The sequence below is a fragment of the Plectrocnemia conspersa genome, unplaced genomic scaffold (genome assembly GCF_051122295.1).
Source record: "Plectrocnemia conspersa isolate PC_06_02 unplaced genomic scaffold, ASM5112229v1 ptg000001l, whole genome shotgun sequence".
Classification (NCBI taxonomy): Eukaryota; Metazoa; Arthropoda; class Insecta; order Trichoptera; family Polycentropodidae; genus Plectrocnemia; species Plectrocnemia conspersa.
In genome coordinates, this window is record NW_028277165.1 from 1894497 (window position 1) to 1912299 (window position 17803).

A 17803-nucleotide genomic window follows, 5' to 3' on the forward strand; every position below is an offset into this window, starting at 1 on the left:
ATTTTATTCAGATGTTCCTGTATAAGTCTAGACGCTTTGTTTGGAACTTTATGTGAGGGCATAACGACCGTATCGTCTACAAAGGTAGCAACAAAAGTTTCGCTAGTTGTTAGTAGGTCTGCTGTGTATAGTATATACATTATCGGCTCAAGCACACTGCCTCGAAGCACCCCCTGTCTGTCACTCAGATGAGACTTAAGTATCACATATATATATATATATATATATATATATATATATATATATATATATATATATATATATATATATATATATATATATATATATATATATATATATATTATAGAGGAGTGCGTTTTTGAATTTATATTGTAGGCCCTCGTGCCACACTTTGTCGAACGCTTGGCTGATATCTAGAAATGCAGCTGAACTGTACTTACGTTCATGGAGGCTTCTGTTCACCTCACCTGCCACTCGGTGCACTTGTTCGATTCTACTGTGTTCCTGAAGAAAACCAAATTGATTATGAAAAATTAAGTTTTATCTCTGTAAAACAGTTCTAATTCTTCTGAGCAAATGTTTCGAAAACGTTTAGTAATATAGGTAGGATACTTATTTGCCTATATGATTTTAGGTTTTCTAAATCCTTTGCCGGTTTCGGTATCATTATAACTTTCGCAGTCTTCCATTGAGCTGGATAGTATTGGAGTCTCAAAGAGGAATTTAAGATAAACGTAATCATTTTAATGGCACTATCTGAAAGCTCCTTAAATCTTTTTCCTGTAATTGGATCATCTCCAGGAGCTTTTTTGTGTTAAGATTGTTTTTAATAATAAATTTGACCTCTTGTTCTAGATTTAAATCATATTTTTAAATGGTTAATTTATAATAAATATTTAATATTTTTTGGCGACGGGTGGCAATTAGACACAGATTGAGCCGCTGCAGTAGTGTTTTATTGAGAATTAAAGTTGTTTACAGTCCGTTCAAGATGTGAACGCTCATTGACACAGTATTGGTGAGAAATATAATAGTGTGAAATTGTGAAATTACACGTTCAATTAATTTTTCCTTTTTTAATTTAATTTGTTGAGGATATTACAAGAATAGTTTAATTGATTACAAGATTACACAACATGACAATAATTTATAATAAAAATATAACACATTATAATTTTTAATTCAATTTCCAACGTATGATCACCCTACCCTTAACACGTATCGTGCCACGGAGATCATCGGTGACCTCCGCTAAATTTGATCATTGTACCACGTAGGTCACCCATGACCGTCAAATATTTTTTTGAATAAACATCTAAGAGCGCCAGAGGATCACAAATACACCGAGTCTTAGTATTGAATGTGACCTCCATGTCGATTTTTTTTTGTAAATTAAATTATTTTAGGAAAATTATATTACATAATCAATAATGTATCTTTTGTATTATATTTTGCGTATACGAACTATATAATGAAATATAAAGCTTGTATAATATATAAATAGCATCAATTGTTAATTTAGATCAAATAAGCCGATTATTTTACATATAATTTAGTTTTATTTAGATTAGATTAAAAAAAACAGTTCTAGAAAGTCCATAATTTTTTTATATTTCTTTTCTTCTGCATAAATATATGAACATATAAAATAAAAAAATCAGTTAAAAACTAATATGAACTAAAAATAATATACGCATATTTTTCTCAAAGAATAATCAGTACAAAACATGCAACAAGAATAATAACAAGTATTTATTACATAATATATGTATATATACATATCGTGTATCGCATATCGTGTTACTAAGAGTTGGAAAAATTCACTAGGCTTTCCATGAAATACCTTCGCTGCAATGTCAGCTTTGACTCCGGATAGACTCGCAAATGATGGCACATTAGTTGATGCACCCACAGGATTGAACCACTCATTAGAAACAATAATATCACTATCACTTTCACTATTTTCTTCTGGCAATAGTTGCCGACGATGGATAATATTACTGATATCAGTAAATGAATCACTATCTTCATCTGATACACAGCTTGCCATATTTGGAGGGGACAAAACTGAAAAATATTTTTAATAAAACTGAATAAAAAATATTTGCAAAAAAATTGAAAAAACAGCAGGAACATGAGCCACAAAAAAGAAGCTTAAGACCAACATAATTTTTATATGCATATGGAAATGCTCGTGATAATGATAATTCGGTGCAAGATTCTGCTGTTGAACATTGCACCAGAAATTGTACGAGGTGGAATAGACATTCAACTAATCGTGTTCCAAAGAAGACTCATGTGTTGGACATGCATTTTAACTGGCTTTTGTAAAGTCCGACATAATGTTAATTGGACTAAGCGTTGGCTTTGATTACTAAAGCTTGCTTAGGATTCCCATATGGTTGTCTTCAAATTTGTTCAATATATACTTAATGACAACTTTTACATATTTTGGTTCGCGATTTTAATACCATGCTTATGTCGGGTCTCGAAATTTCGCTCTTAGTTTTAGGTGCATTGCTATGAGTCTGCATATGTTGTAAAATATGTAATTATATTTTAAATGATTTTAAAATATTTCACTTTTGAAGTCATAACACATTGCGATGAGCTTTCATATGTTTTGTAAGATATTGGGTATGTTTATATGTTTTTCCACATATTTTACATTCAAAGGCATGAACATCGCTATGAGTTTCAATATGTCGTGAAAGAACACTTTTAGATGTAAATGCTTTTCTACATATATCACATTCAAAGTAACTAACATTTTTATGAGTTTGAATATGGTGTGAAAGTGACACTTGACTTTTAAATACTTTTCTGCAAGTATAACATTTAAAGTAATGAGGATCTCTATGAGTTTGCATATGAATTAAAAGACTTCTTTTTAATTTAAATGTTTTTCCACATGTTTTACATTTAAAGCTACAAACATCATTATGTGTTTTTATATGTCTTGAAAGATAGTTTTTACATTTGAACGTTTTTCCACATATTTCACATTCAAAGTTGCGAACATTGCTATGAATGTTCATATGTTTTAAAAGACTATTTTTATCTTTAAAGGTTTTTCCACATTTTTCACATTCAGAGTTGCGAACATCGCTATGAATGTTCATATGTTTTAAAAGACTACGTTTATCTTTAGAGGGTTTTCCACATTTTTCACATTTAAAATTACAAATAAAGCTATGAGTTTGTAAATGTGTTGCAAGTGAGAACTTGGTTTTTAATGCTTTTCCACATGTATCACATTCAAAGTCACGGGTATCGATATGAGTTTTCATATGTTTTAAGAGCTTGGGTTTACCTTTGAATGTTTTTCCACATTTTTCACATTCAAAGTCGCATACATCACTATGAGTTCGCATATGAGTTAAAAGATAGCCTCGAATCTTGAATGTTTTTCCACATATTTCACATTCGAAGCCACGAACATTGCTATGAGTTTGAATATGTCGTGAAAGAATGGATTTGATTTTAAATTTTTTTCCACATGTATTACATTCAAAGTCATGAACATCACTATGAGTTTGCATATGCAGTAAAAGTAAGAAATTAAATTTGTAAGCTTTCCCACACGTTTCACATTCAAAGTCACGAACATCACTATGACTTTTCATATGTTTTGAAAGAGCCGATTTATCTTTAAATGTTTTACCACATTTTTCACAATCAATGTCACGAACATCGTTATGAGTTCGCATATGGACCGAGAGACTCGATTTATTTGCCAATGCTTTTCCACATTTGTCACACTCATTTATGTTAGAATTGCCATGGATACGTTGAATCCTGATAATTTTTTCTTTTTCTGGCTTCTAAAATTTAAATTTTATTTGTTAGATAAGTTCTAAATATCGAAATACATAGAAATAAAACGAATGGATATTACATTTGCAGATTTTTGTGGAGATAAATCGTCCACACCAATAGTATTCGCCTTAAGTATATCTTTAACGTCATGAATTTCTAAAATCAAATGATAATTTAAACATATCGAAATATAACTGAATGCAGTATAAAATCAAACCTATTTCGATTTTGTCGTCTATGAGTATGTCTTCGCTACTATCGTATTCGCGTTTTACAAACGGAATCTTGAAAAAAACAACACTATTAAGATTACATTCGTTAACAAGCATAATATAAGGTGACCAGATTCTGAAAATATCAAAGGAAGACATTAAAAATAAAAAGGTCATATTGTAAGTTTATGATCCAGGAAGATAAATTGCTAAAAACTATCTCGGGAATTTTTGTGTTATACATAGAAGCTCAAAAAGGGGACAGAATTTTAGGACATCTGGTCACTTTACATAACATAACGTGTTTCATTACCTCGTCTTTATATTGAATCATATTATTGAAAGGCAACGTTTCTTCGCCTTCTATGTCTATGTCAGCTTCTGCAAGATGAAGCTTAATATTTATAGGAAATATCTATATAACGTGTGAAATAAAAGTCATTGATAAAAATACAATAGGTTTCGTTCAAACTGATGATATTTCTAACATAGGATTTACCTAGCCTGGCTTTCGCGCCTGCATACTGTGCATACAGGCGCTAGGCCAGGCCTCCTTAGGTAGACCGTCGCGATTTAGCTGTTGATGGTCTCCGGCATCAGAAGTGTGGGGGGAAGGAGATTTTACCCAGTAGTAACCAATAGGTCATCAAGCAAAATTTTAAATTACTCGTAGCTAATTTTAAAACATTAAAATGTATTGTACCGGTTTTAATAAACGCCATTAGGTCCAAATATAATGAATGATTATCGAGCGTCAAGTTGACAGTAGGCGTTAGGTCCAAATATATAGAATTATCGAGCATAAGAGTTTAAAAAACACTTTTACTATCCGTGCTTTTTAACAATTTAAAAATCACTGATATTTTTACGCGCCATTTCGAAATTTGCTAATATTTACCCCATAAGGTATTTAACTATTATTTCAATAAATTAAAGTGTTTTTCAACCTTAAATTATACAAAAAAAAAAACAAATTACAAGCCTTCAAAGGTTCACGACACCTTTAGGTGCCTAATGCACACTGACAAATTTCTTAATGACTTTTATAGGTGTCATCCGCGGTCAAAGGGTTAATAATAAATATGAAATTACTCGTTAAAATATGATTTTCAGTCCATGCACTGAGGCAGGGACGTTAGTCGTGTCGTGACGGTGAGTGTGCACATACATCTATTTTTTTCGAATGGGGTATTTGGGCGGCCAAAAGTCGATTATAAAAACTTTAACGCAGGTAAAAGCAAAAGGTTGCTCAATAAAACTGATAATTGCTCAAATGACAATCAATAATTCCTACACTCCCTGTATAACGCCAGCCCCCTCACGATCAGTCGGAAGTCAGTCATCCCTTCGAGTGCACACATCGATTCTCAACGTCTATTGAATACTCGTACACTGGACAGTTTTTATTATTTTATTTGAATACATTAAAATGTGCAAACCGTTGAATGTGATACAGCAGGTAAATGTTTATAATTTTCAAGCTTCTTTTTTGCTATAACTGTCATAATAAATACAAAGTATCGTTATCAAAGTAGCACCCGTGGAGATTTTTTGAAGATCGCGAATTAGTAGCGCAAGCTACAAACATTTCCGTTTATATCGGGCAAATTTTGCCAAAAAAGTTATCAAAAGTATCTTATAATATGGGTCTGCTAAACAGACTATTATTAAGTTCAGATCCTGTCATAACAGGAATGCGATCAGTACATAACAATAAATTCCTTTTTAAAAGATACGGTAGCCATGTTGCTTCCAGCTGAACCGCATATAAATACAAATGGACAATCGTCAGATGAGGAAGAATTATTGGTTTCAGACGAGGAATCATAGAATTCCTCTTCCTCGTGCTAACAATATAAGACAAACGTTTACATACTTTGTTTAAATAAAATATTGCCTAAAAACTAAAAAATTGTTGTTTTCTTTTGTTTTTTTACTGTAATGTATTTTTTAACACTTATATTTGACTAGTGATTTTGACTATATATTTGACTAGTGAAGTGGAGAAATAATTTTGACCGCCCAGATCGGCTAAATACCTCACAGTGCGCCGTCGAGACATAATACGTCACAAGGCGACACACTGGTCCAAAGTGATGTACATCTACCCATATGAAATGTATGAAACTGAAACCATTCTGACGCATCACGACACAATGATGACACCTTTAATTTTTTTTGGCAAGTTAGTGGTCGTTTTTTTTATTTTTCTTTCATTATGCTATATAGTATTTCATTCAATAATATGTAATTATATTTTAAATTATTTTCAAATATTTCACATTAGCAGTAACAGAACATTATGATGAGTTTTCATGTTTTAAAAGATATTGGGTACGTTTATATTTTTTTCCACATATTTTACATTCAAAGGCACGAACGTCGCTATGAGTTTGAATATGTCGTGAAAGAGTGCTTTTAGTTTCAAATGTTTTACCATATGTTTCACATCCAAAGTCACAAACATCTCTATGAGTTTGTTAGAACAAATATCTCGAATTTTTTTTTTGTATTCCATTATGCTCCCCGGACTTAAGTTTGAGCAATTCATTTTTCTGTACATCCAAATTTCACCAAGGTATTATGAATATGATTGAAAAGAGCATCAGCTGTTCTATTAGGATTTACATCGATAAATCCAACAAATCTCTCTTGAATGATATCGTTCCCGTCTACGTATCTAAACACGGTTGATAGCTGTGCTTTACGGTTGATATCTGTAGATTCATCTACAATTATAGAAATTAATGTCGATCAACGAATTTTAGCTTGTATCTCATCTAACAGTACTTTTGAAATCGAATATATTAAGTCTTTTTGAATATGATTTGATACTCCTTTAAAAATATTTGAGTTGTCCAAATGATTTTTAATAATGTGTCTGATTGGCTTAGAAAATACAATAATTCTATATAGTTGCCTCTATTTACGGTATTATTATTTTCAGAATGTCCTCGAAAAGAAAGTTCTTGTTTAGATGAAAAGCAAATCACGTCAATTAATTTGGAAATAGTATTATATATCTGTTCGCAGTAACTTCCTTATTATATAATTCAACATTTGCCTTAAATTGAGCACTGAAAAAATCTTCGATACGATTTTCTTTACCAAATCTTTTTAATTGTATAGTAGCGCATATGTGCCTATTACGAGCTTGACTTAAATTGCTTAAATCATTATATCCAAATTTATTCCAGACATTCAGCTCTTGAGAAAATAATAAACATGGCCAACAAAATAATTATGCTAAATTAGCACATACACAAATCCACTTAATTTTTTCATATACTTCACTATTGAAATGTCTCTTAAATGTTTTAGTTTTAGATTGGATGTTCAAATGTGATATGGGCTTTGGATTATTAACAACAATTTCCTTTTCATTAAATGGAAGACTACTAAAACTTCTTTTCAGTAAAGATTTAATTAGGCAATTGCAATTATTTTCCAGATTAGAATCGCAGTTGAGACCACATTCATTGCTTTGCTGTTTGTCCATATTAGGAGTTATGACAAATAACTAATATTTTTATGTCGTAAATAATGAAACAAATCTTTCATTTGGGTACACTAAAAATAAATAAAAAATATTAATTCACAGTCAATATTTATTTAAAAAAGATTAAAAAAACGCAAATTACCACGGAAATAATTCTTATCTCAAAAAAAAAGTCACGAACAGTTGGCTTGTTTTGCACCAAACGATGCCATGCAAACGATTGTCGATGTATAAAGTGTATGAGAGACGTTAAGGCCGAAAAAAATAGACAAATTCAAAATGTTAATCGCATCAACGGTTGATGGTGAGCGACTGTAAACACGAGCACGTGTAACGGCTTCAGTTCTAGTGCGCATGCGCGACAAATTCAATTCGCAATGAGCATGGCGCACGCGTATCGACAGTTCTCTCGGGAGGTTGTTTGGCCGATTTTCTGAGCGTTTGCGTTTCATAGTTACGTCAATTAAAAAAAAAATTTGATACAAATATTTAATTTTTAGAATCATATTACAATCCCAAGGCATGCGCTGCATCTACCGCATGTACCGCACGTCACTGGTGTGCATATATATTTAAAAAATAAAGTAATACCAATTTTAACATTTTTGGTTTTAATACGCATTTTAACATTATTAACTATTTAATTAATTTTAAGTTCTTAAGATGTATATAGATGTATTGACAAGTATTCCATACTAATAAACAATATTTATTCCATAAGCTTTTTTAAAAATAATCTTGTATGTGTAAAAACGCTCAATTTAGTCTTCGTGAGTTTTTATGTGTCTTGAAAGATATGGTTTACGTTTAAATGTTTTTCCGCATTTATCACATTCAAAGTCATAAACATCGCTATGAGTTTTCATGTGTTTTGAAAGATTGGGTTTGGCTATAAATGTCTTTCCACATTTTTCACATTCAAAGTCACGAACGTCGCTATGAGTTTGCACATGTTTTGAAAGATTCTGTTTATCTATGAATGCTTTTCCACATTGTTCACATTCAAAGTCACGAACATCGCTATGAGTTCGCATATGAGTTGAAAGGTTATATTTAGTTGTTAATGCTTTACCACATTTTTCACATTCAAAGTTACGTACATCGCTATGAGTTCGCATATGAGTTGAAAGATTGAATTTGCTTGTAAACGCTTTCCCACATTTTTCACATTCAAAGTCACAAACATCTCTATGTGTTTGCATATGTTGTGAAAGTGAGATTTTATATTTAAATGTTTTTCTACATTTTTCACAATTAAAGTCCCGAACATTGCTATGAGTTTGCATATGTTTTGCAAGATTGTGTTTACCAATAAATGCTTTTCCACATTGTTCACATTTAAAGTCACGTACATCGCTATGAGTTTGAATATGTTTTGAAAGAATAGTTTTAGTTATATATTTTTTCCCACATTTATCACATTCAAAGTCACGAACATCGCTATGAATTCGCATATGACGTGAAACTGAGATTTTAGATCTGAATGCTTTTCCACATATTTCACATTCAAAATCACGGACATCACTATGAGTTCGCATATGAAATAATAGATTGTATTTATTTTTTAACGTTTTTCCACATTTTTTACATTCAAACTGACGAATACGACAATGAGTTTGCATATGTTTTAAAAAGTTGTTTTTATATTTGAATATTTTATTACATTTCTCACATTCAAAGTGGGGAACATCGCATTGCGTTTTTACATTCCCTGTAAGTTTTTTTTGTACTGTATTTGAATGCTTTTCAATATGTTTCAAAAGATACTGTTTATGTTTGAATGCTTTTCCACATGTTTCACATTTAAAGTCACGAACATCGCTATGAGTTCGCATATGAGTTGCAAGATTGTATTTATTTGTTGATGCTTTTCCACATTTTTCACATATAAAATCACAAACGTCATTATGAGTTTGCATATGTTGTGAGAGTGAAGTTTTATATTTGAATGCTTTTCCACATTTTTCACATTCAAAGTCACGAATATCACTATGACTTCGCATATGTTGTGAAAGTGAAATTTTAGATTTGAAAGCTTTTCCACATTTTTTACATTCGTGATTACGAACATTACTATGGGTTTTAATATGTTTTAAAAAATTAGATTTTTCTATGAATGCTTTTCCACATTGATCACATTCAAAATCACGTACATTGTTATGAATTCGAATATGTCGTGAAAGAATGCCACTAGTAATAAAAGATTTTCCACAAATTTTACATTCAAAATCACGGACACCGCTATGAGTTTGAATATGCCTAGAAAGTGAGATTTTATATTTGAATGCTTTTCTACATGTTTTACATTTAAAGTTACGAACATTGGTGTGAGTTTTCATATGCACTAAAAGTGGGCTTTTAAATTTGAATGCTTTTCCACATTTTTCACATTCAAAGTCACGAATATTGCTATGAGTTTTCATATGCCCTGAAAGTGTGCTTTTATATTTGAATGCTTTTCCACATATTTCACATTTAAAATCACGAACATGGCTATGAGACAGCATATGTCGTATAAGATATTTTTTAGTATTGAATTCTTTTCCACATTTGCCACACACATTTTTGTCAACACTGCCTTGCATACGTTTAATTCTTGTACATTTTTCTTCTTCTGGTTTCTAAAAGTTAAATAATAATTAAAGTAAAATAATTAGATACGTAGTAAATACTGAACAACATAAGATTCGATCATTACTTTGGCGGAGTTGTAAATATGTGAAGTTAAATCGTCCACACCAATAGTATTCGCTATAAGTATATCTTTAACGTCGTGCATTTCTGAAATAAAATCATAATTTAAATGTATCGAAATGTAACAAAATGCAGAATAAAATCTAACCTATTTCGATTTTATTGTCTACGTCATCGATGTTTGTATCTTCACTGCTATCGTATTCATATTTTACATTTGAGAGCTAGAGTAAAATATATTCAAGATTAGAGAGTTATTCGTTAACAAGTGTAATATAGTATCAATACCTACCTCAAATTCACATTGAATCATGTCAACAGAAGCAATTGTTCTTTCGCCCATTTCTATGTCAGTTTCTGCAAAGATAAACTTTAATACTTACTTGGATAATCTAATTAATAAGAAAAAAAATATATCGATGTGGGGAATTAAGATGACCAGACGTCACCCGTAAAAAGTGGTTGTCCTTCTATGTCTTTCTTCAACTAAAATTTCCAAAAGGGCCTATTTTCGTCTCCTTTTTTTAAGACCTTGTCAAACAGAGAGAAATGCGAAGACGTCATACTTAGGGCTTCTGGACCCGACTCGACCCGACCCGGACCCGGTCGGGTAATGACCCTAAAACCCGGACCCGAAACCCGGGGTCAACACAGCCGGGTTCGGGTCCGGGTATCCTTTTATTTTATATATTAATTTTAATTTGTAATAAAGTTCCGTTAGTTTAAATTTTGCGCGGCGAGCTTAGGCGAGCATTGAAGAAGTAACCTTGTAAACAATCGTAAAAAAAGTGGTCTCGGTAAGTCGTTTTGAACCTTAATTTTATTACTTCCTTCGTGCGTTATTGTATTAGTGTTATATACTCTGATTTTGAATCTATGAATTCCTATAATTATATAATTCAATAAGATTGCGACGCAATTGCAATGCTGCAACGTTATTAGTTCATCGCCCTAAAAATCGTGTTATATGAACGTTGTTTATACTAAAGCAATTAGAGCAAACAAGGGATCTATTCAGTATCATTCGTTTGAACGAAACGATAAATCGATGGGACACTTGAAACTGGAAACAGTATTACACTTGTTCTCTTTGTCACAAAGTAATTATTATATTTTTATAATGTATATTTTTTAAATAATGTAGGTATAAAAGCTGTGTACTAGTATAAATTATTTTTTTTTTTTTTCATACATATTATTATTTTCAATAAACATTTTAAACCGTTTTTCGTATATTTATACTATAATAATTTTGGACCCGAACCCGAACCCGCCGGGTTTCAAAAATATTGGACCCGGACCCGGCGGGTTTCAAAACCCCGGGTTTTCAGAAGCCCTAGTCATACTAGACGTGTGGACATAGCGAAGCAAAGGCGTGACGAAAGCAAACTGAGGTAAAAGCGAACTGCAGGACGAGGGATACGGAGACGCAACATAGCTAGTCGTGTGGAGAAAAAGTATTCGCTAAATTAATTTTGAAAATGTTGAGTGAAATATATTCAGACGACGATATTTTACTTTTGACTGTTTTATTATTAAAAGATAAGAAAAATGGCAAAGAATTTGGGTACACGACAAAAATATAACCCAGGAAGACTATGGAGTATCATAGGCTCTGAAATTGAATATCATGAAGACCGATTTTACACTTACTTTCTAATGAATAGTTTGTAAACAATTCATTAGAAAGTAGGTATGTCAAATGAATAGTTTGTAAACAATCACAACCGGCACCCTTCGCTATTGCTTTGCGTCTCGTGTTCGCTGTCTGTCTGTCGTCATCCATACAAAGTAATATAATACTACTATCGCGTTTCGCTTCATCTTGGGTATGTCATGGCGTTAGGTTCGCCGCGAAAACGCCTCAGAACGCCTCCCGTTCGCTTTTCGGTGTGACGAGACTCAAAGGACTCAGTGTATTACAAAATAAAAACGCCTCGCCATGCCTTCGTTTCGCTTTCTGCTTCACAAGGCCTTTAGTTCTCTCAGGAATTTATCCTTATTAAACAAAAAAAATCTGAGATAGCTTTTGAACAAACATTTCTCAAATGACATTTTTTAGCTCGGTAGCTACAATGATCTTGTTATTTATAGTGTCTTCCATTGATATTTTTAAAATCGGATCACCCAAGTGAAATAAGTCATTGATGAAAATACAAAAAGATCGTTTTAAAATTATGATATTTTTAATATAAGTGTATTTCACGGATAATGAATATTGGCTGTTTGCAAATATTTCAGTTGCTAATTTTTAAATGCGATCAGAAAAAAATAAAATATCAAAATTAAATATACCGGTTTTGATAAGCGCCATTGTAACTTTGCGTCAAATTGACAGTAGTTGTTTGGTCCAAATACGAAGAATTATTGAGTATGAGAGAAATAGAAGTGCGTTAGATTTTAATTATTCGTTTGAATTGAAACGAATTATATATTTTTTAAATATATTACGCTTTAACTTTGGCAATTTTGTCAGAAAAATCTGTAATATATTTATTAAAAAAATAATAATTGTTAAGTTATATGATTGAAAAATAACTATCGCTTAAATACTACCGTTCTGATTTATGTGCGACATTCCAATACAAATAGGATTATACTGTTGCCTTCTTTATTGTACCAACGCAGAAGTAAGTCTTGTTGTTGTTAAGCAATTATAAATACTTTAATTTCTCAAGGGAAGAAATTAAACAAAAACAAATTGCATAATTACACACGCTTTAACTGTAACGATGATAAACATTTTTGTGTATTTGTTTATATGCTTCTGTATATATATTTATTTAGACAAGAGATTTTTAAACTTATTTATCATACCGACTCATTTTTAAAAAATTAAGTTCTCAGAAGGTTTTTTCAAAAGGTGAATAACCGTCGCCAGTGCTACTCAAGTGCCGCCAAGTTTTGGCCATAACAAATCTAAATGTAAATCGGCCCCCATAGTCTTTTGGCAGAAATTTCTGTAGCCTATTCAGGATAGCCAGCGTATTTCAGTATAAATATTAAGTACAATATTCTAATCCCATTTTTTCACACAGTGCTCCAAAATTTCGCAGATTTAGGGCTCTTGATTTAATGATGTTTGCGATTTTACTGCATTCATTCATCGTTTGCAATGGTGTGCATATATAATTTAAAAATAAAGTAATACAATTTTAACATTTTTAGTTTTAATAGACATTTTAATATTATTAATTATTTAAATAATTTTAAGTTCTTGATATGTACATGGATGTATTGATAAGTATATTTAACAATATTTATTCCATAAAAAGTTTATTAATATAAAAATCACTGTATTCTACAATTTTCTATCAAACTAAAAATAATTTACATAGTGTATTTTTTTGTAAGTTTCTAAGTAAACGAAATTTTTATTTTAAAGTCACATTGCACTTGTAAAAATACTCGATTTAGTCTTCGTGGGTTCTTATGTGTCTCAAAAGATATTGTTTACATTTAAACGTTTTTTCGCATTTATCACATTCAAAGTCATAAATATTGCTATGAGTTTTCATGTGTTTTGAAAGATTGGGTTTGGTTATAAATGTCTTTCCACATGTTTTACATTCAAAGTCACGAACGTCGCTATGAGTTTGCATATGTTTTGAAAGATTCTGTTTATCTATGAATGCTTTTCCACATTGTAAACATTCAAAGTCACGAACTTTGCTATGAGTTCGCATATGAGTTAATAGATTGTATTTAGTTGTTAATGCTTTACCACATTTTTCACATTGAAAGTCACGAACATTGCTATGAGTTCGCATATGAGTTAAAAGATTGAATTTGCTTGTAAATGCTTTTCCGCATTTTTCACATTTAAAATCCCGAATATTACTATGAGTTTGCATATGGGTTGCAAGATTGTGTTTGTCAATGAACGCTTTTCCACATTGTTCACATTTAAAGTCGCGTAGATCGCTATGAGTTTGAATATGTCGCGAAAGAATACCTTTAGTTATATATTTTTTTCCACATTTGTCGCATTCAAAGTCACGAACATCGCTATGAATTCGCATATGACGTGAAACTGAGATTTTAGATTTGAATGCTTTTCCACATATTTCACATTCAAAATCACGAACATCACTGTGAGTTCGCACATGAAATAAAAGATTGTATTTGTTTTTTAATATTTTTCCACACCTTTTACATTCAAATCGACGAATATGGCAATGAGTTTGCATATGTTTTAAAAAATTGTTTTTATGATTGAATATTTTATTACATTTCTCACATTCAAAGTTGGGAACATCGCATTGCGTTTTTACATTCCCTGAAAGTATTTTTTGTACTATATTTGAATGCTTTTCAATATGTTTCAAAAGATACTGTTTATGTTTGAATGCTTTTCCACATGTTTCACATTTAAAGTCACAAACATCGCTATGAGTTGCAAGATTGTATTTATTTCTTAGTGCTTTTCCACATTTTTCACATTCAAAATCACAAAAGTCGATATGGGTTTCCTTATGTTGTGAGAGTGAAATTTTACAATTGAATGCTTTTCTGCACGTTTTACATTCAAAGTCACGAATATTATTATGTGTTTTTATATGCCCTAAAAGTGTGCTTTTATATTTGAATGTTTTTACAAATAGTTCATCGCTGTGAGATTGCATATGTCGTGTAAGATATTTTTTAGTATTGAATGCCTTTCCACATTTGCAACACACATTTTTGTCAACACTGCCTTGCATACGTTTAATTCTTGTACATTTTTCTTCTTCTGGTTTCTAAAAGTTAAATAATAATTAAAGTACAATAGTTAGATACATAGTAAATATTGAAAAACATAAGATTTGATCATTACTTTGGGGGAGTAAATATGTGGAGTTAAATCGTCCACACCAATAGTATTCGCTATAAGTATATCTTTAACGTCGTGCATTTCTTAAATAAAATCATAATTTAAATATATTGAAATGAAGTAGAATGCAGTATAAAATCCAACCTATTTCGATTTTGTTGTCTACGTCATCTATGTGTGTATCTTCGCTGCCATCATATTCACATTTTACATTTGGGAACTATAATAAAATATATTCAAGGTTACAGTTATTCGTTAACAAGTGTAATATAATAAGTTTCATTACCTTGAATTCACATTGAATCATATCAACCAAACCAATTGTTCTTTCGCCTATTTCTATGTCATTTTCTGCAAAGATGAAATCTGATAGTTATAGGGGTAATTCAATTAATTAGTAAAAAATATATTAATGTGGGAAATTAAGGTAACCGGACGTCCCCATCAAAAAGTGTTTGTCTTTCTATGTCCTCCTTGAACTAAAATTTTCAAAAAGGCCTATTATCTAAGGTAACAATTTCATCTCCTTTTTTTAGCTCTCTCGGGAATTTATCCTCTTTAAACGAAAAATTCTAAGATAGGTTTTTAGCAAGTTCCTAAATGACATATTTTAGTTCCGTAGCAACAATGACCTTTTTATTTTTAGCGTTTTCCTTTGATAATTTCAAAATCGTGTCACCTTAGTGAAATATGTCATTAATACAAATACAATAAATTTCGTTTTAAAATTATGATATTTTTATTATAAGTCTATTTCACGGATATTGGCTGTTAAGTAAATATTTCAATTGCGAATTGTTAAATGCGATCAGAAAAAAAATAAATAAGAAAATTATTTGTACCGGTTTTGATAAACGTCATTATAACTTTGCGTCAAACTGACAGTAGTTATTTGGTCCAAATACGATGAATTATCAAGCATGAGAGAAATAAAAATGCGTCAGATTTTATTCATTCGTTTGAACTAAAACGAAAAATATATTTTTTTATATATTTTTATTCTATGCTATAAATTTACCAATTTTGTCAGAAAAATTGTTATATACATTCCAATTACTTCATTATTATTCCGATACTTGCAGCGCACAGACGTATTCATATTGTACGGACACCTTCAAATTGTAATCGCTATATTTCCAATCTACCTAATCGGCCAACTGAAATGTAATTCAAAGAAATTCGTCACTTATCTCTAATTGATCGTCCCATGGAAAAAGGCGGACCACAAAATTCTCTATGGAAAGGCCATGAGTGTAAATACGTTAGCAACAAAAAATAACTTACATTCAGACGGTTCATCTCAGCACTTCCCATTAGATAGCTCGTCTAAGGATATTCCCTTAGACCACAATCGAGAGTAGGCTCTTTCAAGTTCGGCCTAGCAAAGATTGCAGAAACCGCCGTTTTTCTCTTATCATCCACAGCGACGTAATTAGCAGGTGGTAATACCCCCCTTCTTGTATTTGGCCAGAAAATGTTTGTCATAATGAAATAATATGAATTTTAATAAAGTCAAAAATTAAAAAACGACCGCTGACTAGCCAACTTACCCCTCCCTGGAAAAGGATGAAATGTCATCCTTGATTCTAAGTCATAAATTATCCGGTTATCGCTCGAAGAAAATCGAATCTATTCCGAAACAATTTTCTTAAATATGAGATTTAAGTAAAATCATATCCAAATACATTTTCTCCGGTAGATACATATATATTTTTACTAGTGAAAATAAAATTTATCTATCATGTGCTAGTAAATTATATGACTTTTTCATACCTAGTAATATATACATTTACATACTTATCGTTATTTATTTATATGTATAATGTATCAATGAAGTTATATTTTTACCAGTGAAGTCCAAATACATTTTTACCAGTAGATATATATTACTACTATCGAAAATATAATTTAACCGATTGGTGCTAGTAAAATTATACGCTGCCTTTAAATGTATATGAAAGTGATTTTGACAGTTGCGAAACGCTCATTTCCTGTTCAAACCCAAACTTAACCAAATGAAATTCCTGAAACAAATTATAATTTTAGAACTTCTATTAGATCGAGTCCAAAAAACAAACTAAGCCAATGCATTTCTTAGAGGATAATAAGTGGAAGAAAAAGTACAGGCAGACATCGCATCTCGCATATGGTTTGTCTGCACTTCGACATGACAATATGTTTTAAAAATATGATAATTGTCCTTCTGATATGAGATTAACTAATAAAGTATATTCAAATCGAACTTTGGTTAATATGAGAGCGCAAAAACAAGTATCACAAAATATACCTGCCACAGCGCAGTGACTTCTATTGGTATAAATTATATTAGAGATAGTAATTTATAATAATTAATATAGATATCACCGATTCCCAGATTTTCTGTCTAGTGGTTAATACTTACTTGTAGATATTCATTATATCTGATTGACTTACTCAGTTTGTACAGATTTTCCCCGTTGCAACGCATTGGGCTTATGCCTGTTAGGTTGCATTAGGTTTAGTTAATAAATAAATCAACGTACTATACTGGGAATCTGTTGACTACAACTAGTTTGGAGATCGACTTCAAATTTACAATCGTCATTAGTGCATTCCTGATATATAGGTAGGGTGACCATTTTTTCTGGAATACTATCAGGGATATCTGTCAGAGGGGGGGGGGGGGTAATATTATATTCTTAATGAAACAAATACTAATAAAATAAAAAAATATTTACTAATAACATATAAGTAATTTATTTGGTTTTATACGTATTTTGTGACAGAATGAATTTTTTAAGGATCAGTTTTCTAATTACTGCTTGA

General features: G+C 31.1%; 3 protein-coding genes and 1 pseudogene across 8 annotated transcripts; all 4 read right to left on the reverse strand.

Annotated features, from left to right (window-relative positions):
* Window positions 1-1551: 1551 nt before the first annotated feature.
* LOC148238379 (uncharacterized) lies at window positions 1552-4784 on the reverse strand. Of its 5 annotated transcripts, XM_088184678.1 has the most exons (6): window positions 4696-4784; window positions 4306-4373; window positions 3998-4064; window positions 3860-3936; window positions 3626-3785; window positions 1552-2028 (listed from the first exon to the last, which is right to left on the reverse strand). In XM_088184678.1, the coding sequence occupies exons 1-6, from the start codon at window positions 4712-4714 to the stop codon at window positions 1640-1642; spliced, it is 780 nt and encodes a 259-aa protein (XP_088040804.1). In that variant the 5' UTR covers window positions 4715-4784; the 3' UTR covers window positions 1552-1639. The 5 variants fall into 5 exon arrangements, with proteins under 5 accessions (XP_088040804.1, XP_088040770.1, XP_088040787.1 ...); XM_088184644.1 differs by having other exon boundaries at window positions 1552-3785; XM_088184661.1 differs by lacking the exon at window positions 4696-4784 and adding an exon at window positions 4492-4617 and having other exon boundaries at window positions 1552-3785; window positions 4306-4407.
* Window positions 4785-6719: 1935 nt separating this feature from the next.
* On the reverse strand, window positions 6720-7491 carry LOC148238380 (uncharacterized; annotated as a pseudogene).
* Window positions 7492-7586: 95 nt separating this feature from the next.
* On the reverse strand, window positions 7587-12532 carry LOC148238381 (uncharacterized). Its single transcript, XM_088184261.1, has 5 exons — window positions 12481-12532; window positions 10478-10542; window positions 10334-10409; window positions 10190-10272; window positions 7587-10112 (listed from the first exon to the last, which is right to left on the reverse strand). Exons 1-5 carry the CDS (start codon window positions 12497-12499, stop codon window positions 8253-8255), a joined length of 2103 nt encoding a protein of 700 aa, XP_088040387.1. The 5' UTR covers window positions 12500-12532; the 3' UTR covers window positions 7587-8252.
* Window positions 12533-13444: 912 nt separating this feature from the next.
* LOC148238382 (uncharacterized) lies at window positions 13445-16421 on the reverse strand. Of its 2 annotated transcripts, none has more exons than XM_088184631.1 (5): window positions 16283-16421; window positions 15285-15349; window positions 15143-15218; window positions 15002-15081; window positions 13445-14924 (listed from the first exon to the last, which is right to left on the reverse strand). In XM_088184631.1, exons 2-5 carry the CDS (start codon window positions 15303-15305, stop codon window positions 13599-13601), a joined length of 1503 nt encoding a protein of 500 aa, XP_088040757.1. In that variant the 5' UTR covers window positions 15306-15349; window positions 16283-16421; the 3' UTR covers window positions 13445-13598. The 2 variants fall into 2 exon arrangements, with proteins under 2 accessions (XP_088040757.1, XP_088040751.1); XM_088184625.1 differs by lacking the exon at window positions 16283-16421 and adding an exon at window positions 15841-15962.
* Between the last annotated feature and the right edge of the window lie 1382 nt (window positions 16422-17803).